Genomic DNA, 27,006 nt, shown 5'->3' with positions numbered 1-27,006 from the left:
TCAAAATAAAAACACCTGGAAGCTGGACGGTCGGAAGAAGCCACGGAAAGCGAGAAACGCCCGGCTGCAGGGCGCACGCCGGGCCCCGGGCCCTGTGTCAGCCACGCGGCCGCACCGCCGCGCACGCCTTGCGCTCAGGTGCCCGCCCTGCCCGTCGTGCAAGTTGGGCTCCGGTGCGCGCGCTCCACTCCTGGGAAGGGGACCTGGTCGAGGGAGTCTGGACAGGCCGTCCCACCGTGGGGCAGCAGGCCTGTCGCCCCCCTGTCGGACCCCGAGTGCATTGGTGACCCCGCGCAGCGCGCCTGCCCGGACGCAGGCACCTGCGCATCAGTGCGCTCGGGCGCTTGAACTTCCCAAACTTCTGGCGGCTTCTTGTTCTGAGCGCCCATTGGGCGGCACATTTCCCGTCGGCAGCAACTGTTTGGATTCGGGCTGGGAAGGAGGGAGCGGGGGTGGGGTGGGTGATGTTGTGCAAAAGAGCCGCAGGTGACGAGGCGGTCCTCAGGGCTTTGGGGTGACGATCTTACAGTGTTTCTTTTTTGAGCCACAGTTTGCCCTGTCCATTCTCTGACCTCACCCGGGGCAAACTGGGCTGTGCACACCAAGTTCGTTCTAAAGTGTGTATCGCAAAGGGAGTCGCGGGGATGAACAGACTTACTAAATCTTAGTTTATGGGAAACACTGTGCGTTGATTTAAACTCCAACCAAACGTCCGAGTTTGAACTCCTCTCCCGGGAGCTCTGAGCCCAGCTCGGTCGGAGCTGCTGGCCAGCCACCAGGAGGGTTCCCTGGCTCGGGCGAGGGGCAGGCCGACGTGGCTTGCCCAGCGGAGCACAGCTGCTGGCGCAGCTGCTGGGCGGCGGATTTAGAACCCGGAACACCAGACCCAGATGTGACGACGCCCCGCAGAGACGCAGGAGCTCCCCCGCCCCTCACCCCAGCCAGGACGCCCGGCGTCCGCAGAGGCCCGCGGGGGTGCGGGGACCCGGCGCCGGGGGACCCAGCGGCGGCGGGGCGCGCTACGTGGGCGCGGGCGCGGGCGGCGGCGGCGTGGGGAGCGCCCGCTCCGCCAGTGGGCGTCTTCTGCAGCCGCCGCCACCTCCTCCACGGGCAGCGGCACTGCGGCGCTTTTCTCCGCTGCTTTCGAGCAGTCGCCGAGGCTCGGCCGCCGGAGCGCGCACAAACCACGCCACGCTTGCAGGCAGCGTCTCCGCGGCCCCTCGCCCCGGCCGGGAGCACGCCGATCGCGCGCGCCAGCCGGCCGCCGGGGACTCGCGCCCGGCCCCAGGTCCTCCCGCACCCGGAGCGGGACGCCATGTGAGGACTGGGCCGCGAGGGGCGGCGGAAGACCGGAGAGGAGGACCGGACCCGCGCTCGGGCCGACCGGCCGGGGAGGGCAGGTCCCGCGGGGGCGGAGCCCGCCGAGTCCGGGCCCGCGGCGCGCCCCTCCCGCCGGCGGCCGGCCCCGCCGCGCGGCCCGGGGAGGAGGGCCATGGCCAGCCCCGCGGAGCCGCTCGCTCCCCGCCCCCAGGCCCCCCTGCCGGCGGCCGAGGACGAGCCCGGCCCCGGCCCCGGCAAACTCCGCCCGGAGCCCTGGCGCGGCGCGGCCGGCGGGGGGAGCGCGGCGGGCCCGGGCCCGGCCCCCGAACGGCCTGGCCGCGGCCGGGCCGAGCGAGCCGCGCCCCCGCGCCCGCCCCCCTCCTCCGCAGGCCGCGCCGGCCCCGCCGGGGGCCCGGGCGCCCCGTGTGCGCGCGGCGGCGGCGGCGGCGGCTGGGTCTCGGCCCGCGCTCCCTTCGCGCTCGCCCTCTCCTCCCCTGTCCCCTCCTCCTCCTCCTCCTCCTCCTCTCCATCTTCCTTTTACTTCTGGCCGCCGCCCCCCCCGCCCCCTCCTTCTCTTCTCCCCTCCTCATCTGCCTTTCACCTCCCCGTGCGTCTCCCAGGAAGGGAGGGCGCGGCGGCGGCGGCTGGAGGAGGCGGCGGCGATGCTGGCGGCGGCGGAGCCCCGGCGGCAGCTCGCTTGAGCGTCCCTCCCGGCGGCAGTCCCCGCGGCGGCGGGCGGCGGCGGCTGTTCCTCTGCTCCGCGCTTCAGGGTTTGCTGCTCCCGGCCCGCGCCGGGCTCCGGCTCCCGCTCGGCCCAGCCGCCCGCCGCGCGGGCTCCCCCGGCTTCCCGGGCGCCGGCGGGGGCTGCCCCGGCCCCAGCCCAGGCGGCGGCGGCCGAACCCCGCGGCGGCCCCGAGGCGCCGGCTTCGCCCTCGCCGCCGCGTCGCCCCTGCTCTTCGGCTCCGACATGGAAGATGGACCTTCTAATAACGCGAGCTGCTTCCGAAGGTTGACGGAGTGTTTCCTGAGCCCCAGTAAGTGCCGGGCTCCTCGTTCCCCGCGGCCGGGGTTGGCGGGGGGGGGGGGGGCACTGGGCGCCCAGCGGGCTTCGCGGGGGGCTCGGGGCGCGTTGGTGGCGCGCGGGAGCGTCCGTCCGCGCCGGGACGCCCGGGTTTCCCAGGCTCCGAGCGCTTACCGGAGGGTGGGGGGGGGTGGGGGGACGACGGGTGACCGGGCAGGGCGGCGGGTGCCGCGCGGTGAGAGCGGGACGCGCCGCCGGCCTCGGGTCCCCCGGTGCTGTTTGTGGCCACACTTGCCCGGCACGTCGTCCTGGTCTCTACTCCGTGACCCCTTACGCCGGGCTCCTTTCTCCTTAGCCTGGGACCGGTGGGCTTGCGCTTGGGGGGTCCCGCCCGCTGGGTCCCCGGGCCGAGGGAGGGCAGGCCGGGACCCCGAGCTCCGCGCTCCCCAAGGTGAAGGCAGTCGCGGTCCCCCGGGGTCGGTGTGGGCGCGGGGGCCGCTTCCCCCCTCCCCGCCCCCCTGCAGTGACCCTGTTCCGGAGCCTGGACTAGCAGAGTGAAACGGGTGCACCTTCGCCAAGAGTCCACTTTGTCTCGATCCTGGGCTTGAGCTGGTGCTTGGGCTGCTGAGGCAAGGACAATGGGGCGTTAGGGTGGAGGAGAAAGGCGCCGCCGGTTCGGACCCCCGGGCCGACCGCGGCCGCCCCGCCTCCCCGGTCCCGGGTGCGGGGCTGAGAGCGCGCGGGAGCAGGGGTGGTGGAAGGCGTGTCGCGGGGGAGGGGGGCAAGGCTGAGCAGAATAGTCAAGGCAGAGGTTTGCTAGAAGGCAGGAGGCGGGAGATGCCGAGGGAAGAGACACCCGGTGCGCGGAAAGGGGGATCGCCGTTGTCGCGGATGGAGGGCGAGCAAGGTGAGGGCCGGAGACCCGCGGCCGGGAGTGGGGGACGGTGGAGGTCGCGCCCGCGGGGCACCGGGCGACTCCGGCCCCGGCCGGGGCGGGCGCGGGTTTTCGCGGCCCTCAGCGCGGGGCCCGGGCGCCACCGTCCACCGCGTGCGCACCCGAGCCTTTGTCTGCTGCTCGCTAGGGAACCGCGTTTCCGCGGCGCCTGCTCTCGGCACACTCTTCAGGGTCGCCGTTTTGGCTTCTGGCTCCCGTCTGCCGCTCGTTCCCCAGCCCCGGCCGGTCTTCGCCTCTGGGCACTTGGGGTCCAGCCCTACCTCGCTGCCGGCACTTGTCTGGGTTCGCTGCCCGCCTGAGCGCCCCTGGGGTGCAGCCCCTGGGCCTGCGAGCGGGTCCTGCGCGGGCCCAGCAGCCCCCAGCGATCCCGCCTCCCGGGCGCGGGCGGAACCACCGCGGCCGCGTGGCCCAGTGGCCTCTCGCGCCGCGCGCGCCTCGGCCACCGGCTGCCGGCGGCCGTCTCTGCTACTTGCCGGCGGACCTGATGGGACGCCGGACGCGGGCCTTGCACTCCCCCCCGCCCCTCGCCCCCGGCCCCTCTAGCAGGCGTCTCCCCTTGTCTGACGTGCAGCTCCCCAGCTCCTCCAGCCCTCCCAGCCCCCCCACCCGCAGGTCGTGGTTGACTCTTAGATGCTCAGTTGGGGAGGGACGTGGTCTGGGCACGAGGGGCCGGGCCTGCTGCCCTTAGTTGCGGGCATTTTTTCTTACTGAAACGGACAACGATTTGCCCCGAATTTTCGGTGGGGTGAGCTCCCAAGGAGCTCTGAAGTGCGTTGGGTAAGCCGTGGGCTGGGGTTCCTGTCTGTCCCCTTCCACTTGCACTGTGCGTTCTACCTAAACATCTGCTTCTCACGTTTGGTAGCTGGAGTGTGTTGGGGGGGTGGGGGGGAAGGGAAGGTTATCTCCATTCATCTGGGATGAACACTGTTTTGGGGGAGCGGGGAGTGGTAAGAAGATGGGGGCAGGCATTTAGATGGAACCGAGTTCTCGAAAATGTTGAGGTTTCTGTTTGTATGTTGCCCCTTACTGCAGTTTGTTACTTTGGGGTGGGGGCATTTGCCAGGGATGTCTGGGGTGGGATAAAGATGAACAGTTCAGGCTGGCTGGGGCTGTCCTAGGGGGACCCAGCAGGCTTCCCCTTTGGAAGGACAGAGGACCTAGAGAAGAAAGCCATCAGGAAGGACCCACTCTGCCAAAAGTTCTGGCTGGGAGAGGACCGCGGATAAACACACTCAAGAGTTGCTGGGATTTTGTCTTAGTGTATGTTTTCTTCCCCCTGACCAAGTCAGCGAGGAGCAGCCTGGGGTTTAAGTAAGAACAGGAAGCTATAAAAGGCTTCTCTGGGACATTACCTGGGTCGTGAGTATGAAGGGGCTGCTCTTAAGCAAAATCTCTTATTAGACCTGCCTCAGGTAGAAATGGGACGAGGTGGAGGGATGCCCAAAGGTCGGTGGCCGGTTTCTGCTCTGCTGCTTGTGGGGTCTTTGTTTCTGTCTCACTACAGGATAAACCACACCCGTCGGAACTGCCGAGTCCTGAAATCTCGGCAGACTTTTTTGATGCTTGTCGATAAAAATGAGCCTTTTTGAAAAAAAAATTCTGGATTCTGTAAGAATGTAAAAATGCGCAAATGTATACAGGTGTGCCTTAAGTGTTGCGTGCGTATTCCCTTTATTCCCTTTCCGGTTGGTCTCTCCTGGGTCTGACAGTCAAGTTGTCACGTAAAGGCTGCTGTGTCCAATTACTGTTTCTAGGAATGCCGGTTTCATTTCCGTCATTGACAAAAAGCAAGTCGCGTTTGGAAGTTTGATATCCTGGTTCCGCTCCTGTCCATTTTGGCTGTGCGTTTCTGTTCCCGCTGACTCACTGGTTCAGTCAGTAAATGCACGGACCAAGTGCTTATTCAAGCCTACTGCCGGTTGCCGGGGACTAGGAGCCTCCTGGAAGCAGGTGTAGCATTGATGCCCAGCTCTAGAAGGTCAGTGGTCACAGGCCACCCTCATCAAGCCATGCCCGACTCTCCCCCTCCCCCCTGGTCAGCCAACTACCTTCACGCGTTGACCTCTGACCTTGCCCTCAGGCTCCGGGCTGAAGCCCGGCACTGCTTGGAAAGTTGTTGGCTGGAATAGAACAGAATCTCTGCACCTGGAGAATCCAGATTCTCCCAGAGAGAATGGAGAAGTCCACTTTGCCGCCGTGTGTGTGTGTGTGTGTGTGTGTGTGTGTGTGTGTGTGTGTGCAGAGGAGAGCTAAAAAGTCCTGCTGCGATAGACCAGTATAAGCTGCAGTTTTCTGGAAAATACGGCTCCCCTTGCCTGCATTCGGTGCTGTGGTGGAAGGTGCCGGAGATATCCCTAGGGGGACAGGACTTGAGGACGTGCACAAGTCGGCAAGTCCCCTTCACAGATGCCCCTGTCTCTGCAGCCGGGCCACTGCAAATGGTGCAGAGCTGTAGGAAGAGGAAGGTGCTGGCTGGTCAAAGAGGGGACGGAGGGAGCAAGGAAAATGACACGGCAGGTTTGTGCGTGCACTCCACACACGCGTCTCGGAGGTCAAGTCCGCTGACAGGCAGCCAGCAGGTAAATATTGAGCCCCTACTGGGTGTAGGTTGTTGGCGAGAGATGAAAATAATGAGGACTGTTCCTTCAGAGGACTTGAAATACAGATCTGGATACGTCCCAAGACAACCAGCAAGGCAGAGTTGTGAATTTTTCCTGCCAGGCCAGGGTGCAGGTCATGGCAGAGCTCTGTCCCTGGAGACGACAGGGTCTGTTCTGGCCCGAGCACAGAGAAGGGCTTAAAAGCCCCGGGGCCGAGCTGTTTAAAGGGTGGGGAATTGTGTTGGCTCATTAATTTAAATTTCGCAGCACTCCTTTTTTAGTTTCAAACGACCTACGTGAACAAAGATAATCCCTGCAAATCTAAGTGAGAGACAGTGGAAACAGAAGACTGTGTCTTCTGTCAGTCTGGAGCCTTAACCTCAGATAATTTTACACATCAACCTTTTTGTATCCCTCAGGAAAAGACATGCATTTCAATAAGATGAGTAAGTCCTGTCAATGTAACAACGTGGTGAGTGTAGTTGATAATGCAGTGTTGCGGATTTGAAAGTTGCTAAGAATGTGGATCTCAAGGGGCGCCTGGGTGGCTCAGTCGGTCATGAGTTTGAGCCCCGCGTCGGGCTCTGTGCTGACAGCTCGGAGCCTGGAGGCTGCTTTGGATTCTGTGTGTGTATCTCTCTGCCCCTCCCCTGCTCTTTCTCTCCTTGTCTCTCAAAAAAAAAAAAAAAAAAAAAATGAATAAACGTTAAAAAAAAATTAAAAAAGAAAGAATGTGGATCTCAAAAGTCCTTCCTTATCACAAGGAAAAAAAATGCACTGCATTAGATAATTAAGCAAATGTTAGGACTTTGTTTACTGTGAAAACAGGTGAAACCTGGTGTGACAAGCATTTCATCAATTAATACATGGTTAATTTTTGTTTGTGTAAAAACAGTTCTTGCCATCTGAGAGAGAAAGAAAAAAAACATTTTCATGAAAAAGGAATATTTCTCCCTTAAAAGGAAAGCTCTTAGTTGTGATTCAAAACATTTTAATTTCCTTTTAAAATGTAAATCAGGCTCCCCCAGCTGATCTAAATTGGTGTAAGGGAAAAGCCCCTAGTGACAGAGCAGCTCGAGATCTTACTGAGGAAACACGATGCCTAGCACTCTGGTTTGATTTGTAGCATCTACCGCTTTCTGGAATTCTCTTGCTCATTTACTGCCTTGCTTGTTTATTATTGCCTGTCCTTCCAGTGCAGAAAGCAAGCTTGGTGAGAGCCTCAGGCAGGACCTCGGCTCTCTTGGTTATATCCTGAGACCAGGAGCCGCTGACGTACCTATCGAAGGCGCTCGCGTATTTATTTTGGAAATTCAAAGGTGAAAAAACCCAGAAAACAACATGATGCTTGTGTAGAAGGAGCTTAGAAATTGAAGGCCACTCATTGAAAACTGACTTGGCCTTGGTCTCTGTCCCAGGGTGCCAGGAATCCGCCGTGTGTGAGACAGAGTCTTTGCTCTCGGGAGCACACAGCTCGCAGGAGGGACTGGCAGGGCTTGCGCACATGGTCACTGCCTGGCAGAGGCAGGACAGGATGTCCTGGGGACAGAGGGCTGAGCGCTTTCTGATTGGAGGGCCCTGAAAAGATCTCACCGAGGAGCCAGCAGGGGTCTGAGGCGGCGGGGTGCTTCCAGCCAGGGTCCCTGTGCAAGGGTGGCCCCCGGGGCGTCGGGGAGCGAAGCCTTGGGGACCCAATGCTGGCCAGCCGAGGGCCCCATCCAGAGGCTGCTGTCAGAAAACAGCCCGGGGTGAGGCATGGGGAGGGGGTGGTGAGGAGAGACGCTTCTCCTGGGTTGACACTCGAGATGTCCTGCTTCTCCTTTAGCGTGAACCTCTCTGAAAGACCACACGCCAAGAGGAGTAAGGTAGAGAGGCAGGGAGACGCCACGTCCTGTGGCTCCACTGGGCTTCTGTGTGACCTGGGTCAGGGGGCTGATGTCCTCTGCCAGTGAGGTCAGGCTGGAGGCCGAAGGGAGACTAGGAGCATGCACCCGGAACAGAAGCCATAGGGACTGGGTAAGGCAGATGGTTCCATTCTGGATTGGGAAGGGGTGTGTGTGTGTGAGAGAGAGAGAGAGAGAGAGAGAGTTTGGGGCTGGTGCTGGTGGTGGGTCCCTGCCCAGAGAAAAGGAAGAAACGAACAGGAAGCATCGGAATCGCCAACCTGCTCTTGGGTGAGCGCTGTGGTTGGTGATGGGGGTTTCTGACCGTAGGGTGCCTGCACTCTGTGGTGTAGACGCCAACCGATCAAGCACGCAAAGGAAAGAAATCAAGCACGCAAAGGAAAGAAACCCCGTTGAGCATCAGAAGTGCCGAGTATCACCAAGAGCTACACGTTAGGTGAAAGTCCAGAGTTGCCGGGGTGACTCCTTTAGTCACGTGGCCTGTGGCGGTCTCTCTGGGGAGGGGACCTTGACCTGGGCTCTGAGCAGCCGGTGCGGCCAGGCGTGCGGTGTCCCAGGCAGAGGGAGAGGCAGGTTAGAGGACAGAATGAGGCGCAGGGGCACCCAGCAGAGTGGACGGAGCCCACGGGCCAGCGTGGGGCTTCGCAAGTTGGGGGGAAGTTGCACGTGGCTGCACCAGCAGGGGACGGTCCTGGAAGGTTTTGAGCCAGGGGGGTTGTGTGCTCTGATCTAAGAAGCCCGTTCTAGCCGTGGTCTGGTGAGTGAACGGAGGGGCTGTGGGGGGAGACGGAGCGCACGTGGGCCACTGTGGTGGGCAGGACAGGAGACGGGGGTGGGGGGTGACGGCTTGGAGCTGGAATGTGGCTTCGGGAGGCGCCGGGAGGCAGAGTGAGCCGGGCGAGCGGTGGGACGGGTGTGTGGACAGAGGGAAAAGGAAGGGGCAGCCAGGACGGCCAGGGAGCGGGCGTTGTGTTCGGCAGCCTGAAGTCCGAGGTGCCTACGGCACCACTTAGTGGAGACGCTAAGAAGGCAGCCGGTGAGTAAAGTCTGGCAGTCGGAGGGTGGGTGCCTGGATGGAGGCTGGGAGCAGAGGGTGGTCCTGGTGCTTACGGTCACGGGGATGGCCCCCAGTGTGAGGGCGGCCGTGGCCCCAGTGCGAGCGTGGCCCCGGGGTCCCTGTGTGAGGGTGGCCATGGCCCCAGTGCAAGCATGGTCCTGGGGTCCCTGTGCAGGGGTGGCCTGGGGCTCCAGTGCGAGCGTGGCCTTGGTGTCCTTGTGCAGGGGTGACCTGGGGGCTCCAGTGTGAGTGTGGCCCCGGGGTCCCTGTGCAAGGGTGGCCTGGGAGCTCCAGTGAGAGCGTGGCCCCAGGGTCCCTGTGCAGGGGTGACCTGGGGGCTCCAGTGCGAGTGTGGCCCCGGGGTCCCTGTGCGATGGTGGCCATGGCCCCAGAGTGAGCGTGGCCCCGGGGTCCCTGTGCCAGGGTGGCTGTGGCCCCGGGGTCCCTGTGCAAGGGTGGCCCGGGGGTTCCAGTGCTAACATGGCCCCGGAGTCCCTGTGTGAGGGTGGCCGTGGCCCCAGTGCAAGCATGGTCCTGGGGTCCCTGTGCACGGGTGGCCTGGGGCTCCAGTGCGAGGGTGGCCCTCGTGTCCTTGTGCAGGGGTGAGCTGGGGGCTCCAGTGTGAGCGTGGCCCCGGGGTCCCTGTGCAAGGGTGGCCTGGGGCTCCAGTGCGAGTGTGGCCCCGGGGTCCCTGTGCGATGGTGGCCATGGCCCCAGAGTGAGCGTGGCCCCGGGGTCCCTGTGCCAGGGTGGCTGTGGCCCCGGGGTCCCTGTGCCAGGGTGACCCGGAGGCTCCAGTGCGAGCATGGCCCCGGGGTCCCTGTGCAAGGGTGGCCTGGGGCTCCAGTGTGAGCATGGCCCCGGGGGGCCCTGTGCAGGGGTGACCTGGGGGCTCCAGTGCGTGTGTGGCCCCGGGGTCCCTGTGCACCGTGAGGTCCTGCTGGCAGAGCTTGGAGGAGTCCAGCCCAGACGGCTGTAGGTCGCGGTGGCTTCCCCCGTAGGGGGTGTGGAATGACACGGTGGCCATTGTGAATGGTGACCTGCTGTGACCTCTGGGAGCCAAAGGCACAGTAGACTGTGTCCCAGGAGCAGAAGGGAGAGCCATGGGAGGCCGGAGTGGGGGTTGAGGCAGAGAGGAGGAGAAACGCATCAGAACCGGCCCCACCCACGTGGGAAGGGGGCACCGGAGAAGTCCGATGCCCCCGAGGTCAAGTACGTGAGCACAGCCCCGGGGGGGCAGACACCGAGGCCCGTTTTTGGGGGGTGAAGAGTCAGCGGAGACGAAGGCACGGGGCCCTCGAAGTCCTGAGGGCAGGAAAGGGGAGAGCGAGCCCCCTGGCCTCAGGCCTCACCCAGGCCGGGAGCGGAGAGCTGGCTTTTCTGCAGGTGGGACAGACGCGACAACGTTACTGCCGAGGAGTTTGAAGAAAGGAGAAGGAACAGAGCGAGCCTGAGAGAAGGAGGCGTGGGTGCCACGGGGCGTCAGGGGCAGGGGGGGCGGGAAGCCGACAGGAGATGAGCGGCCCGCGTCGTCGGCCCGGCTGGAGGGTCCCCGCGGGGCCTCTGTGGGGCGGCAGAGCCGGGGCAGTAGCTGGACAGTCCGCCGGGAGGGGGGTGACGAGAGCAGTTTAGGAGGAAGGTCCTGGGCCTCCCGCTGGCCCAGTGAGCGCGTGCGGAGAGAATTGCAGGAGTGAATGCACACGCTGGGTCCAGGCGCAAATACGCGGAACTAAGCGTGGACACCTTGGAGCTCTCAGTGTGAGTCCTGATGACCACTGCCCGGCAGGAAGAAGTTGGAGGAGGGGGGGTCCTGCGGGTGGAAAGGCGTGCGGTGCCTGGAGCTGAGGGAGGGAAAGGTGCCCCAGAGATGGAAGGGCCTCGACGGAGGCCCAGGGGCGCAGGGTGGTTTGGTGCGAGGGCTTGACGCAGAGGGGAAGTGGGAGATGAAGCCGGCGTGACAGACTGGGCAGAGGCGGTCCAGTCTTCGTGTGGGGGTCGCCCCGTGCTTCTACCGGGGGCGGGGTGGGAGGCGCCCAAGACCGCCGTGTCATGCGGTCAGGTGACAGGCAAATGTTCATGCAGCGTCTGTGTTCCCGTCGCTGTCCTACTCACTGGTGATAAGTGCATCTGCACAGAGCTCCTCCCTGCCTCTGGGGAGCTGCTGTCTAACACGGGGTCCGGGCAAGATCGGAAGCAATTATGACACCTTCTGGGCAGGGACCATTGGAGAGGGGTGCGCAGGTGAGAGGACGCTCTTTAACGGCATCATTGCCCACGGGACGAAGCTCTCTGTGCTGTGAGTCCCTCTCTGCCTCTACCTCGTCTCCCCTCCACTTCCTACAGGCCCAGACATCTTGGGGCAGGGTGGGGGTGGCTCCGTCCAGTGGCCATCCGCAGGCCTCCCGGAATCCCCTCCTCGGTGTCCCCACCCCTCACCCCGCAATGCCTGGGGCTTGTACTTTTCCACTTAGTGTTTGTCTCCCTGCCTTCCCGTGGGCAGGGAGCATGTTTCATTCATTCTCTTAACCTCAATGCCTAGTACATTGCCAAGCAATTAGACAATAGGTCTAATGAATAAGTGAGCGAAGGTGTTTAGGTGGGAGAGTGTGATCAAAATGGTCCTTTAAGAATGTTAATTTCCCCAAAAGGAAGGCAGTAATGAAATAAGTGATGTGGTTGTCCAGTTTTAGCATAACTTGAAACATCATCTGATTCACTTTTTTTTTCCTATATCATCCAAATACGCTCCTTGGCACCAATGACCGGGGCTTCTGAGTTACCGAGAACACAGCGTGTTCCTGCACCGGGGCCACCGGGGCGGTGAGCTCAGCACGAGCTGATGGGAAGGAGGGAGACGTGTGTGCAGAGCATTCTGGATGCCTCTGTTTTGTTTCCTGAGGCAGTGATAAAAAGCTTTTTACTTTGACAGAAACATTTTCCACGCTAGCAAAGAGAAAGGGTTGCTTATGAAGTGCTGAAACAATGCCGTGTGCTGGATAGCATGAATTATTTCTAAAACCACAAGCACATTTGGACTTTTAAGAGTTGGTAAGTCCTGGGGCGCCTGGGTGGCGCAGTCGGTTAAGCGTCCGACTTCAGCCAGGTCACGATCTCGCGGTCCGTGAGTTCGAGCCCCGCGTCGGGCTCTGGGCTGATGGCTCGGAGCCTGGAGCCTGTTTCTGATTCTGTGTCTCCCTCTCTCTCTGCCCCTCCCCCGTTCATGCTCTGTCTCTCTCTGTCCCAAAAATAAATAAACGTTGAAAAAAAAAAAAAAATTAAAAAAAAAAAAAAAAAAAGAGTTGGTAAGTCCTGTGCGAGAAGCCATTTTGCACGAAGAGCAGGTCGGTCCGCCGGCAAAAAGCATCACGCGTGCGTGGAATTCGAATCGAACGTATTTGTACGGGACGTAATCACGTGTTTCTGTGTTAGTAGTTCTGGCAGCTTCCAAAATAAACATTTAAAACGATATCCACAAGGCTCGATTGCCGTGGTCCCCTAGAGTTGGTAATTGCGTATTTTGTCATTGCTGTCAGGAGTCTATCCATTTTCAGACTTTTCTTTTTGTCCCAAGACCAGAAGTTTACTCTCAGAAACGTTCTTGTCTCATTGGTCATCGTGCCTTTTTGGGATAATACTCTTTGAGTCTCATGATTAAACCTATCCAATTATTTTAAGGCAGATTAAGCAAAGACCTCGTTTTAAAACCTCAGCAATTAAAACAATGTGGTAGTGACATGTGACTAGATAAACCAGTGCAACAGAATAGAAAACTCTTAAAACAGACCCAGACGCATAAAGGAATTTAGACTATTTTAAACTGTCATCTTTCTACAAGGAGTGAAAATAGACTATTGAAGAAAATGGTTTGGGGACAACTGGGAAGTCATGTAGAAAAAGCCAAAATTGTCCATTCTGGAAAGAAGCATTAACCGCTTGTGTCACAGCGTAGGGCTGACTCCTTTGATACACAATGACCTCCAGGAAATGGTTAAGTGAAAGAAGTGAAAGAAAGTAAAAGAACCTAATAAAAAATAGTCAAAGGACATGAACAGATAGTTCCTAGAGAAAGAAAGAAACGGCCATGTAAAAAATGAAATGATGTGGGGCGCCTGGGTGGCTCGGTCGGTTAAGCGTCCGACTTCGGCTCAGGTCATGATCTCGTGGTCCGTGAGTTCGAGCCCCGCGTCGGGCTCTGTGCTGACTTCTCAGAGCCTGCAGCCTGTTTCCGATTCTGTGTGTCCCTCTCTCTCTGCCCCTCCCCTGTTCATGCTCTGTCTGTCTCTGTCTCAAAAATAAATAAACGTTAAAAAAAAAAAAAGAGGGGCGCCTGGGTGGCGCAGTCGGTTAAGCGTCCGACTTCAGCCAGGTCACGATCTCGCGGTCCGTGAGTTCGAGCCCCGTGTCGGGCTCTGGGCTGATGGCTCAGAGCCTGGAGCCTGTTTCTGATTCTGTGTCTCCCTCTCTCTCTGCCCCTCCCCCGTTCATGCTCTGTCTCTCTCTGTCCCAAAAATAAATAAAAACGTGGAAAAAAAAAGAAAAAAAAATTAAAAAAAAAAAAAAAAGAAATGATGTTCAACCTCACGATAAAACACATGCTATTTAAAATAACACCATGGTACCATTTTCACCTGTCAGATTTGCAAAGATTAATAAACTTTATAATACCCATTGGCAAGTCTAGTATTCCCCTACATTCCTGGTGGGAGTATTGATTGGAACAGCCTTCGCAGCGGGCAGTTTGGCCGTATCGATCGGTATTAAAAATGCATGTACCCACCCAACCAATAATTCTCCTGGGAACTTATCATTCAGGTACATTCACACATGGGCACAATGACTTAGCGAGGTATGAAAACATTGCAGCATCATTTGAAAGAGAGTATTGAAAACCACATAACGATCTATCCGCAGGGGCTTGGCTAAATGAAATTTGCAGCAGAGACACAAAAATACTAAGGATCTTCTGGGTACGTTGCTATAGGAAAGAAGGAAAATGTGTACGCGCTCATGTACACATTCCCGTGTTAGGCCGGGCAGTGTAAGTGGACCCTTGTCTGTTTGTAAATTGCCTATGGAAACTGGGTAGAAACTCAGGGAAGCGTTGACCACCCCTGCTCAGTGGCATGGATGGCAATGGGGACCAGGAGTAACATCATTTACTCTCAACTCAAAAATTAAACTTCCAAATAAGAATTCACTGAAATGCCAGTTAACCGCCAGTCGCCCTGCTCTGTGCTTGATCCTGTCTTCCCTTGTTTCTGTGTTTTTTATCACCTTCCTACTGAGATCACAGTTTGCTTTTTCAGCCCCTGAACTCTGTTCACTTGACTTCTGTCTTCCTCTAGCCTCCCACGTATTTCTACGCGAGAGCCCCAAATGTCAGACTGTGAATATTAAAAAAAACAAAACAAAACAAAACCATGGGCATCAGCACCCCTGGTCCTGTCAGCTCCTTGTGTCCGTCATGCACCGACCTGAAAACGGAAAAAGAAAAAACCCCACTTCTATTTTAACGTACTTTCCGACTCCGATACGGTCTGTGGCTCACAGTTAAGATACTAAGTTTTGTGGAGGCCCCTGGAGAGCTTCCCAGCCAGCTTCATCTGGTCGAAATCGCTACGTGTTGGCAAGAACCCCAGCGTCTTCCCTGTGGAGACGTGGGTTTCACATTCGAAGTCTCTTGCAGTGAATGGAAGCGGAGCCTCGCGTCGTCTTCTCACTTAGCACCATTCCACAGAGGCCCCATAAGAGGGTTTCTTATGATCCTGTCTAGCGTCCCAGTGATTTGGCTTTTCATCCAGGGCAGGGACAGCATGAACTTGAGCCTTCACTCATCCGTCGGCACCGGGCTGGTGTGGGAGCCGCTCCGGGCAGACCAGGTGAAAGGCAGTCCTTGACCTCCGAAACCCTTCCTCGGGCTGGGCCTTTCGTGGTGGGACTGAATGCTTCAGACCCTCCCGTTTCGTCCCTTCCCTGATTTTATTCCGAGTTTCAAGTTCATACTCACCGTTTTAAGTCTCTAAGTGGGTCTCTTCCTTCCTCCCTGGCTTGGATTCCAGCCCTGCCTGTTTTCCTGTGTTTTGCTTTCTACTGCTGACATTTTCTTTGTCTTATCACTTAATATTATTTCCTCCCAGTCCAGCCATTGGTTTTATTTTAGCTGCTACTTCCTTCCTAGTTACTGGATTCTGTGAAAACCCTTTCCTAACCTTAAATGTTGGCCTTCTCCCCTCCCAAACTTTTCCGGCCCGTATATTCATGCTCCCGGGGTCCCTCCGTGCCTCACACCCTAAGCCTTGCAGATGTACAGCTTGTCAGCTTTGCGCTGCTTTAGGCCTCTTACTGGAAGGCGCTGTTTTTCCAGAGCAGCCTGGGGTGTTCAGGGAAAACCCTGATGACTGCGGCTGTCCCCTCACCAGCATGGGGACACGGATGGGTGGGGAAAGGATTGAGCCGTGCGGATGCCTTCAGGGACTTGTTCAGATCACTGGGAAAGTCCTTACGTTACAGTCAGCCCCTATGAATGTGCGTGCTCTGGTTGAATTAAGTTTCTCCTGCGATTCTGCTATAGCTGTAGAGTTTTGGCACCTTCTGTGTTTCGTAACTGTTCTGTTCTTTTTATCAAACGGGCCATCGTTTGGAAATCTGTCATTGTTTTCTTCCTCCGTGATTTTGTTAATTGTCTTTGTGTTGTGTTGGAACCTTGCAGAACGCATCCTCGCCAAATCTTTGCGATTTGGAATGAGTATGACGACTTGTTATCTGGGTGCAGTCTGGCGGGAAGTACCTCGTGTTGCTAATACAGTGAGCCACTCACTACGGGCTTTCGGGATGAGCTCGACCTTTTACAAATGCCTTTCGTTGTCAGGTGGAAACAAACCTCACAGAGGAGGTGCGTCTGTGGAAAGAGACACCGATGGTCTACTCTTGTTTGTTTTTTTGTTTTCTTTACCGACACAGCGTCGGCCCTTGTTGATGTGTCTCAGTCTCTTGCTGCTGGCAGCTTCTCGGTAAGAAACGGATGTTTTAGAGGTGGGTGTGCGTCTCTGGGGGCGCCTGGGGGGCTCGGTCGGCGAAGCGTCCGTCCGACTCTTGGTTTCATTGACCTCGCCCTTCGTGAGTTCAAGCCCCGCGTCGGGTTCGTGCTGGCAGCGTGGAACCTGCCGGGGATCCTCTCTCTTGCTCTCTCTTTCTCTGCCTATCCCTGACTCATGCTGCCTCTGTCTCTCTCGAAATGAATCAATAAACTTAAAAAATTAAAAAAAAAAAAAGTGGGTATACATCTCTATTTGTGAGGCGGTTACCAAGGACCTGGGGTAGGACAAGCCCTCAGTGGACTGTCATACGACGCCCTGGGGGTGAAATGACGTAAGGTCAAGTATTAACAGTAGTGCCTTGGACGGACTAAGTGCCGGAGCACGGGGGCCATCGTCACCGCCTGGGACTCTGAGTGAGCCCCGGGAGACAGCCTTTCTTGAGAGGGTGGCGTGGCCGGCCCCCCACGAGGACCTTTGCAGGTGGCAGGGGAGATGAAGCAGAGGGCACCCAAAGCATCCGGTTGGCTGGGGAAGACGTTTCTTTATAGTTTCAGGAAGCACAGCTTCTGGAAACACTGATACCAGGAAGTGGCTGGAGCCTGAGACCCGTTCCCCTTTCTTGGCAGAGAATTAAAGGGCAGTGTGTTGAAAATAAAAGGGAAGAATTTCTGGAAAGAGAAAGAACTCGGAAAAAAAAAAGTGATTGTCATTAGAATTCTTCCATTTAGGGGAATCTAGTTTTTGAGCTGCTGTTATAGTCGTTTTTCCCCATTTATGGATCTCCTGCACCCCCAGCAGATGTGACCTCTGTTCTCTTGGGTGTCTGAATTGTTCACATTCCCTTGGCCTGACTGCAGAGGAATGCTTCCAGGGGGCCTCCCTGCTGCTTGAGGTTGGGGTGGGGGGCGGCGGGGGGCGGGGGGAGCTCTGCAGCCCGGGAAAGGCTCAGGTGAGGTGTGTGCCTTGCAAAGATGTGTCTCACATCTCTGGGCCGTTGTCCAGAGGACACTCTAACTCACACTCAGTTTGTATGGTTTAGCTTTTTTCTTTGCAACTGGTTATTTACTTCAGGGTTTTGTAGATTGGTGGTCTATATTCTTTTTTCTTTTTTTACGTTTATTTGAGAGAGAGAGACCTTGTGCACATGAGCAGGGGAGGGGCGGGGCGGGGGGGAAGGACGGAGGATTCAAAGCAGGCTCTGCGCTGACGGCAGAGAGCCCCAAGCAGGGCTTGGACTTATGAACCATGAGATCATGACCTGAGCCAAAGTCACACGCTTAAGGGACTGAGCCACCCAGGCACCCCTGTTGGTCTGTATTCTTCTTTTTTTTTTCTTTTTAATTTTTTTTTTAACGTTTATTTATTTTTGAGACAGAGAGACAGAGCATGAACGGGGGAGGAGCAGAGAGAGAGGGAGACACAGAATCGGAAGCAGGCTCCAGGCTCTGAGCCGTCAGCCCAGAGCCTGACGCAGGGCTCGCACTCACGGACCGCGAGATCATGACCTGAGCCAAAGTCGGACGCCCAACCGACCAAGCCACCCAGGCGCCCCTGTTGGTCTGTATTCTTAGCTAACTACATGAGTGTTCTTATTCCTATCTGTGTATTCCATTTTTCTTCTGGAATTTAATTCCAAAATTAAATTCTGGAAAGGTAAGAAGGTACCCGTTAGCCATGGTCTCCTTGAGGGTGAATTTTGAGTCTACATTTTATTTTATTATCTTTTGGAAGATTTTGTTTTGAAATAATCTCCACACCCAACGTGGGGCTCGAACTCACAACCCTGGGATCAAGAGTCCCACGCTCTACCGACTGAGCCAGCTGGGAGCCCTGTGAGTCTACATTTTAGACACCTTTAAAAAACGTTCTACAGGGGCACCTGGGTGGCTCAGTCAGTTAAACGTCTGACTCTTGGTTTCAGCTCAGGTCATGATCTCACGGTTCGGGTTCGTGAGTTTGTGAGTTCGAGCCCTACATTGGGCTCCACTGACAGCGTAGAGTCTGCTTGGGGTTCTCTCCCTCCCTCTCTCCCTGCACCTGCCCAACTCATGCACACATGTTCTTTCTCTCTGAATAAATACATAAACTTAAATCTGGTTTGCATTTATCTGAAACCTATTATTATAGTATTTTAGTTTAAAACTTCACAAATAATTTGAGGAATTACACTTTTATCTGTCATGATATTTTGGAATCCTTTAATACTGTGGAGTGGGCAAATACATTAAAAAAAAAAAGTTATGTAACTGCCTTCTGCTTTTCAGCAGGTAACAGTTCGTAAGCATTAAAAGAAATTCCAGACGGGCATTCAACTATGCCGCCTGGTGAGCGTGCCCCTCCTTCCTTCTGTTCTTCGTACGGAGCCACCTGGGCGGTGATGCCCCTGTCCTGATACCAAAACCGATGGCCAGTTCATCTCTCTGTCCCTGACATCGGGAGCTTGAGGTTTGCTGTCTGTGTATCTCACATGACTACCGAGTGTATACTGAATGAGGGGTCCCCAAGAAGCAGTGTGGGGCACTGGAAGCCTGGATTTCGGAGTAAAGTTTGGGCTCGGATGTCAATTCTGCTTAATTCCCCAGATTGCCAGTTGCCTGCTTGGTAAAATGGGCTCTCAGTAGATGTTAGTTTCCCCCAATACTCTTCCTCCGGAGGAGAAATAGCACATCTCTTGTAAGGCCTCCTACCTCGGAGTTTTCTTAAGTTGAAGACGTTTTACTTCTGTAAAATTTTTGTTTTGATTCTAAGTACGAGAAGCCCAGTTTGGGTTTTTAGTATGAGAACCGGAAGCGAACACAGAGCGGTTTTCAGAAATCCTTAACGCATTGCTTCTGGTTTTCAGAGGAAACCGTCTCTGTGACAGGGTCTTCAGGGAACGTCCTTGCGGCCCCGCGTCCTGCTCGCCGGCCCGTGCCAGGCCGGCCCGCTTTCCAGAGAGGACCTCGCCCCTATTTTAGGGTCTGACCTGCTGCTTAGCTCGCTGGGCGATTTTGCCTTCCTTTCCCGACTTGCTAACGAGTGTCCTGGGAGTGTCCTCGGGTGGAAGAATCTGGGGATCTTGGTAGGCCTGCCTGGGGCTTGTTCTGGGTGGAGGTTCGTGCCGGGCTGGTGTCCGTGTCCGTGAACTGCTCACGAGCTCCGACGATGGCGCCTCTGGGTTTCCCCGGACGTGAGTGTGGCCGCGTGTCTGTGTCAGAGCCCTAGGCTGCGCTCCTTCTCTTCATCCCTCAGTTTCCCCAAAGAGAGCTTTGGAAGAATTCCAGTTTCTTTGGTGTTCCCCGAAAGCAGACCTTGGGATTAGGGCGGGTGATTTATTTGAGAGGTGATTCCAGTAGGAGGGAGGGGGCAGCTACGGGAGGGTCCCAGACCGGAGTTGCGGCCACCAGAAGGGGACTTAATTGCATTGAGATGTGGGCAGAAAAGGGCTGGATCCTGGCAGGGACTCCTTCCTCCCAGGTCAAGTGTGTGGGGCTGGGGGGCGTTCACCCCTGGCCTCCTCTGGCTGGGGAAGGGCTGTTTTGGGGAGGACCAGCCCTGTACTTCCAGACTCTTCTTGCCGGAGGGCCACGCGAGCTCTCCTAAAGTGGGGAGGCTCAGGGTTTGCACCCGAGGGAGCCGCGGACGCCGCAGGTGACTGTCCCCTCGCCTGTAGCAAGCCCCGCTGCTGGGCAGTCATCAGGAGAGGCCTGGGAGCAGGGGACCTGGCTTCTGCTGCTAAGACGGCACCCAGAGGAGACCCTGTTTACTGCCTTCATTCCATTCGTAGAGTCTGAGGCAGATGGTTTTTTAAAAAGTATTAATTCAAGTTCCAAGAGTTTTCTTCAGATCGATAGAATTCCAGGGGCGCCTGGGTGGCGCAGTCGGTTAAGCGTCCGACTTCAGCCAGGTCACGATCTCGCGGTCCGTGAGTTCGAGCCCCGCGTCGGGCTCTGGGCTGATGGCTCGGAGCCTGGAGCCTGTTTCCGATTCTGTGTCTCCCTCTCTCTCTGTCCCTCCCCCGTTCATGCTCTGTCTCTCTCTGTCCCAAAAATAAATAAACGTTGAAAAAAAAAAAAATTAAAAAAAAAAAAAAGAATTCCAAACAGTTGTGCTCTGTATGTTCTACATACATTGGATGTCTGTTTGTTTTAATATTTTTTATTTATTTATTTATTTTTGGGAGAGAGAGCGTGCGCACAGAGCCGGGGGAGGGTCAGAGAGAGAGGGAGACACAGAATCGGAAGCAGGCTCCAGGCTCCGAGCCGTCAGCACTGAGCCCGACGTGGGGCTCGAACTCACGAACTGTGAGATCATGACCTGAGCCGAAGTCGGACGCTTAACCGACTGAGCCACCCAGGCACCCCTTATAGACGATGTTTCAAGATGACAATTCGTTTATCTAGTGGCAAGGCATTTCAGTATCAAAGAAAGGTTAACCAGGGACACCTGGGTGGCTCAGTCAGTTAAGCAGCTGACTCTTGATCTCCGCTCAAGTCATGGTCTCACAGTTCCTGAGTTCGAGCCCCACTTTGGGTTCTGGGCTGACAGCTTGGAGTCTGGAGCCTGCTTGGGATATTCTCTCTCGCTCTCTCGCTCGCTCTCCCCCTGCCGCCCCTCTCTAAATTAAATAAACACAAAAATACATTTTTTTAAAAAAAGAAAGTTTGATTTATATTCTTGTAAGCTTTATGGGAAGCAACATGGACGTGACACATTTTGAAAAGGGTTTCAGCAACAGTTTGAGAACAGAAAAGGTTTTGCAATTAACACTCCGTTAGAGAGCATGTTAAATAAATCAGAACGTTCTATTCAGAGAGCATTCAGATGATCAAGTTTCCACATTTTCGGGTTCCTAGTCCTCAGCCTTTCCAAGTGATTGTTCTAAATAATATTTCAAGATTGTAGGGAGTGTCGCTTTACTTAAAAATTTGGTACAGATGGGATTGTGTTTAGTAAAGTAGATCATTGCTTTTTTCTGAATCAGGTTATATACAGCATTGATTAAATTATTAACCAGAGCTATTAATTACTCACAAGTATGGTGACTGCATGAGCCTCATGATAAAGAGACTACTTTAAAATAAATACTAAATCAGGACGCCTGGGTGGCTCAGTTGGTTAACCGTCCGATGTCGGTTCAGGTCAGGATCTCGCGGGTGTCATAAGGGCAGCATTTTCACGAAAAGGAACTTTGGGGCTTTCTGCGTAGAATGTGTATCCATGGTTCTCTCTCTTTTAGTGTCTTGTGGTCCTAAGTCACTTTACAAAGAATAAGGTAGAAATCAAGAGACACATACGAATACATACGCAGTCGTCTCCGAGAACCGTAGGACGTATGTGCGCTTTCTTTTGGCGGAATGCTTTACTTTTTGTGTGGACGGTGAACCTGCTCGGAGAGAGGATATTGACTGCCGTGTCCTGTTTTGTGGATAACTAGGTCAGTGCTCACAGAGGTTGATGGCGGTGTGCTCAGAGTGGCCAGTTTTCTCAAGGAATCCCTGTGTCCCATGCATTCTTGTGTTTTCCTTTCCCCCCCCCCCCCCCCAAAGTGTTGATTAGTGATCCTAGTGGAGATTTGGATAATCTGGCCTTACTTATGATTTAGATACGTTAGGATGATTTTAGCAGGGCTCCTGTGCTGAGCGTATAACATGTTGTATGTATGACGTAGGACAATGTATCACGAGGTGTTAGAATACACCATTGTCGAGGAACGCCTGCCTGTGGGCTAATGAATGAATCGTGTGATGGCTACATTACAGAGGGAGAACCACTGGGGCCTCCCTTCATATGTACGATGCCCAGGGATAAACGCAGCAGACGGGGATACTGGGAACGCCCTTCACCTAGAGGAGATGATGGGGATGTTCCAGGGTTACGGGATTTCTTGAAATGGGAATTCTTTTTTTTTTTTTTTTTTTTAAGTGTATTTATTTTGGGATAGAAGGAGCACAAACAGGTTAAGGGGCAGAGAGAAGGAGAGACAGAATCCGAAGCAGGCTCCCCGCCATCAACACAGAGCCCGACGTGGGACTCGAACTCACAAACCGTGAGATCATGACCTGAGCTGAAATCAAGAGCCGGACGCTTAACCGACTGAGCCACCCAGGCGCCCCTGGTGCACCCACTTTTGACAGCGTACTTGGGCAAAGATTACTGTAGAGAAATGAATTTCTCTATGCTCAACGTTCGTGTTGACCCTTTTCAAACTGGATTTGCCCGAGGATGCTGCCGAACAGCAGGTCTGCTGGCTCTCCCTGTCTGTTGCACGCGTGCTCCTCTCCCATTTCCAAAAGAAGAAAAAGACTCTTTCCTACCCAGAACCTCACTGTGGTTCGCTGTCCCAGAGTGCACGTGTGGGGGATGAAGCCGGGGTGCGGTCTGAGAAGCTTCTGTGGGTGAGAATCCAGGCAGAGCAAAGCAAGGAGGGCTTCGGCGGGTGAGGCCGAATGTATTTCGTCAGGGTTACGAACTGCAGGGCCCCCGTGTTTCCATCCGTCTGTCCGTCCATCCATCCATCCACCCATCCATCTTTGAATTATCATTCAGAAGTGAGACATCGTCACGGGGTTGCAAGTGAGAACGTGTACCTGAATTACGGAATAACCTTTCCAGACGGAAATCAGGTCTGACCTCATTGAAGATTAGCTTTCTGGTGAAGTTCTACAGTAGACCTTAACTGAATGAACTATGCCTCACCTCCAAGGTTTTGACAAAAATACGTATAGAGCGTATTTGCTGTAAAAATATATATACATATATATATTTGCACGTATTTAAACTTGTGATAAACATGTTTGTATGTCTTCTTGGGAGCGTACCAAATGTTTTGGAAGTTTAGTATGTTGCAAGAGAGGGAGCGCATGCTCAGGGGCCCTGGGCCTGAATTAGCGAGTGGGGTGCTGGGGTGCGAGTGGATTCCTGGGCCAGAGGGCATTCCCCCCACCCAAGGATCTGAAGGCCATAAAGGGCCACCTATACACTACGGCTTGCAAGACACCAGTGCACCTGGTGGCTGAACCAACATGGGCAAGTGGGATGGGGTCCCCAAGGGAGGACGAGTCAGAGGAGGAGGGGAAGTCTGATCAGCCAGTGTGGTCGCTTGGCAGAAAGTGGGTTGTGGGCGGGAAGGTGTTCTGGCACAGGACCGACAGGTGTGGGGGCCTGAGCTGGCATCTTGGGCCAGTGGTGTCGCGGTTGCTGCCTTCCCCAGGGCCGCGGTGACGTGCCACATTTCCCGCAGGGGGAGCAGAGGAAGTGCACGTGGGAGTTTATGATGGCCTCCTTGACAGATGGCGGATGAAACCCAGTTCACAGGAGGACATGCCCCTGAAATGGAGGAAGGGGTGGCCCCAGGAGGCAGGTGCTACTGGCCTGCCGTGCAGGCGACTCCGTAAGCTGGACAGTTCCGCGGATGAAGTTCCGTGGATAACCACGCTTTCCAGATCTGGAAAGATCACCTGTTTTCTGAATTGTTTTCTATCATCCGTGATCTCATTTGGTTCTTAAGACAGTCCAAAGCGGACAAATCATAAGCTAAGTAAGTCCCGGAACCTAAGAGCTTGGACCCCGCACTGGTCCCACCGAGGCACGGTCCTGGGACCTTGCCTGTGCCCTAGGAAGACGTGGGCTGAGGGAGCGGACGCTGCCTTTGTGTGCCATCACCCGTCATGGCCTCCCCGATCCGGCCTTCCTGGGGCCAGAGTGTTTTCCGGGTAACTCAAGTGTAATTTTAAAGCCCCTACTTCTAATGATTTTAGTTATTCTGCGTAAGAGCCTTTCAAAAATGTGTGGTGCCTTTCTTCTATCTTACCTGTCATTGAGCATCGATTATTGCTCTTTTATAACATAGAAATGCCTTGTAAAGAACTCTTAAGGCTTATAGTTCTCTTTGCCGCTCTAGCTAGCACTTGATACATAAGACAGTTCTGGGTTTTGCTTACCTTTTTTTTCCAACTTTTAGGTTTTTTTTTTTTCCCCCCATTTTTTTTCTTCCTCCGTGGGTCTGTGTGCATAGTCACCCTGTGCTGCTGTCCACGCGCTGCCCAGGAAAGCCTGTGTCCCCTCTGTCCCCTAGGCAGCGTGGTGCCCCCTTCCTCTCTGGTCAGGTCGAGCAGAGGACCACTTTTGTGGGTAAGCTCTGAGCCTTGCAGATGGGAACCGCGGGCCAGCGCCTGGATGAAGAACAGCCCTTCTGACTGTGTGGGCAGCGCTTAGGGGAGTAGGGACCTTGGATGGCTGATCGTTAATTTTCTGTGTGTATGCATTCTTCGTATTTTCCGGTTGGCCGCAGGGCAAAGTAACAGCCCGCGTGAAGGTACTGTACTGACCGGGTGACGTATCTTCTTCTCTGCCAGACTTATAAATTATTTTCAATCAGTAATTTTTATAAACAAATGTATAAACTCTTACTTACACAAGCTGTGTGTGATCTAGATCTGTATCTTAGGTACACCCTTGCATGGTTTATCAAAACTTTGCTGTACGTGTCTGACTTCCAGATATAAGAATATGATGTCCTTTCAGCCGTTGAGAACGAGAAAGCCTAGAGGGCAGGCAGTGGAGGACCGTAGAGCTTGGTCGCAGTTAAGAGGGATGTACAGGTTAGTACCTGGGAGTTCTGCGTTTTTACTTTGTTTTCATGCTCTTTACTTTTTCTTTGAGCTAAAGTCATTAGCTGCTTCTCTTCCCATGTTGGAGGGCTGTGAGTAAGCTTGTCTAAATTTGGCAATCCAATTAGTTGATAAAGTGACATGACAGTTTTACTTGTAGTCCTCCTTGGGGGGAGGAAAAAATGTTCCTCTGCCCTTCAAGGCTTTTCTAGACGGTCTAAGAATCAAACTGACATGAGGCAGATTAACGGGAGAAAATCAAACAAAAGTTTAATAACACATAGATCCCCTATATCTGTTGGAGAGACCCAGGAAAACGAGTTACTCCCCCCAAATGGCCTGAGCTATCACCTTAAATCCCATCTCCAGGTAAAGACGAAAGATGTTGGGGGTGGGGAGTCAGTTCTGGTGGGGACCAGGTTCCCCACGGTAAACAAGGGTGTGATTATTATGCGGATTTAAGTCTTGGCCTTCTAGAGATTTAAAGCCTTCCTCCTCTCCCTGGTGCTGAGGGAGATACCCTTACAAATGGAGATTTCCCTTATACATGTAAATGTCTCTTACAATAGGGTGACCTTTCCTTGGTTTTCAGAGCTTTCCTTGTGTTGCTGTTTCTTAAAAGTTAACCGGTTTAGGATAATCTTTGTGCCTGAGAGGCGTACCTTGGGTAGCGACCTTTACTCCCCTATCACCTTTATTGACCTAGGATAATACAGCTGTAGTTATTTGATAAATGATATATGTTTATCGAGTAAATAGTGCATTATGGTTGGCGATTTGAAAATGGTAGAAAACTTTAATACTACCTGTGTAACAATACAGAAACGGGAAGGCATACAAGTTTTAAAGGACTAAGAAAACGCTGGTCAGTAAAAACCATCGGCATTTTTGTGACTTGGAAATCTCCTGGCAACTTAAAAACATTTACGAGATCTAAAAATTTCACGTGGAGTCTGCCTTGCTCGTATCCTGATGGCAGCGAGGGACACGCGTGCGTTTTGGAGAACTTCGGTTCACCTGACGCCGCAGGGGTTGTGTTTTACGTCTCCCTTCATGTTTCCTCTTCCTTAATAAGCGCAGCTGAGAAGTGTAACAGGTGCTGCTTCCTATAAAGATAAAATTCATCTCTTGAGTTTACAGTGGTGCACAGTAAGATAATGAGTGAAAAGTCTAGAGCAGCAAATCTGTCCTCTGAAGGTGTCAGGGCGCCCTGTAAAGAAGGTAAGACATGGGATCGAATGACCCGGAGCTTGAAGGTCAAACAGTTTGGATGTTAGTTCCTCTGTCTCCTGGTAGGGGGAGTTTCTGAATGTTTCTCTTCTTCTCTCCTCTCGCCCTCCCTCCCTTACGTTTTTGCCTGGATAAAGAGGAAATAATGAACGTGAAAGTGCTTGCTAAACGGTAAACTTCGGCGCAAATGTGATGCATGGTTAGGGCATTGTTACAAAATCTGGGGGACACAGAATATAAAAGTTAATAATTCTCATTGTTATATAATGTTTGAGTGGCAAGTGTGTGTTCTGGGTACCGGGAGACTCTAGTTCTCTCTAAGCATAGTACTTAATTTGCCATTGTTGTTCGCATATTCTATTTTAGGTTGCTAGGTAGGCAACTAAATACATACCTTATTATACGGTGTGGGTGTTGTGTGGGTGAATTAACCTTGGGATGACGAACTTAACTTTTACCAATTTTGACTAGTATATATTTAAATGATCAAGTTTTAAGATTTCGTAGTACATGCTTTAAAAATTTTTTGTTTTATTTTTGCATTTATCTGCGTAGCTATGTTAACAACATAGAAAATACAGCATTAATGTTCTCTCCCAGACACTGGTGCAGATTAGCTGATCCGAGCACGCGAGTACGGCTTACGTATTTTCTTTCAGAATGCGCCACAGCGGTGGCAATAATGAGTTTAAGGAAATTTTCTTTTCTTTTTATTTTTTTGATATTTTTTTTTATAATCTTTGTTTATTTTTGAGAGAGAGAGAGCATGAGTGGAGGTGGGGCAGGAGAGGGAGACACACACACTCCAGGCTCTGAGCTGTCAGTACAGAGCCCGACGCCAGGGCTGGAACTCCGGAATGGCAAGATCATGACCTGAGCCGAAGTTGGATGCTCACCGACTGAGCCACCCAGGTCCCCCATAAGGGAAATTATTTTTCTTTTAAAGCTAGATTTTCTGTGATACAAAAATGACTTGCGCTCTTCCTTCTTAAACTTCCTTCCTTCCTTCCTTCCTTCTTCCTTCCATCTTTACTTCCTCCTTCCTTCCTCCCTCCCTCCTTCCTTCTTTCCTTAATTTCCTTCCTCCTTCCTTCCTCCTTTCTTCCTCCTGCTTTCATTTCCTTCCTCCTTCCTTCCTTCCTTTCTCCTTCCTTCCTCCTTCTTTCCATCCTTCCTTCTTCCTTCCTTCCTTTCTTCCTTCCTTCCTTCATTCCTTCCTCCCTCCCTCCCTGCCTCCTTCCTTCCTTCCTTCCTTCCTTCCTTCCTTCCTTCCTTCCTCCTTCCTTCTATC

General features: G+C 54.3%; 1 protein-coding gene and 1 non-coding gene across 4 annotated transcripts in view; one reads left to right on the top strand and one right to left on the bottom strand.

The window, feature by feature from the left end:
- Window positions 1-27,006, top strand: part of PDE10A (phosphodiesterase 10A) — a 618,961-nt gene that overhangs the window by 313,823 nt on the left and 278,132 nt on the right. The window contains exon 1 of one of the 3 annotated variants that reach the window (XM_045500244.1): window positions 1,478-2,354. The exons of the other annotated variants lie outside the window; for them this stretch is intronic. Within the exon in view, the coding sequence (XP_045356200.1) occupies window positions 1,493-2,354 (862 nt within the window). The 5' untranslated portion in view covers window positions 1,478-1,492. Of the gene's footprint in view, window positions 1-1,477; window positions 2,355-27,006 lie in introns of those variants that run through there. 3 annotated transcript variants of the gene reach the window in all.
- On the bottom strand, window positions 17,649-17,721 carry TRNAK-CUU. Its single transcript has one exon. It is a non-coding gene; the product is annotated as a tRNA-Lys (tRNA).

Source organism: Leopardus geoffroyi, chromosome B2 (assembly GCF_018350155.1).
Source record: "Leopardus geoffroyi isolate Oge1 chromosome B2, O.geoffroyi_Oge1_pat1.0, whole genome shotgun sequence".
NCBI lineage: Eukaryota > Metazoa > Chordata > Mammalia > Carnivora > Felidae > Leopardus > Leopardus geoffroyi.
The sequence above is the reverse complement of the archived record's forward strand: the minus strand, read 5'-3'. Positions and strand labels throughout refer to the sequence as shown.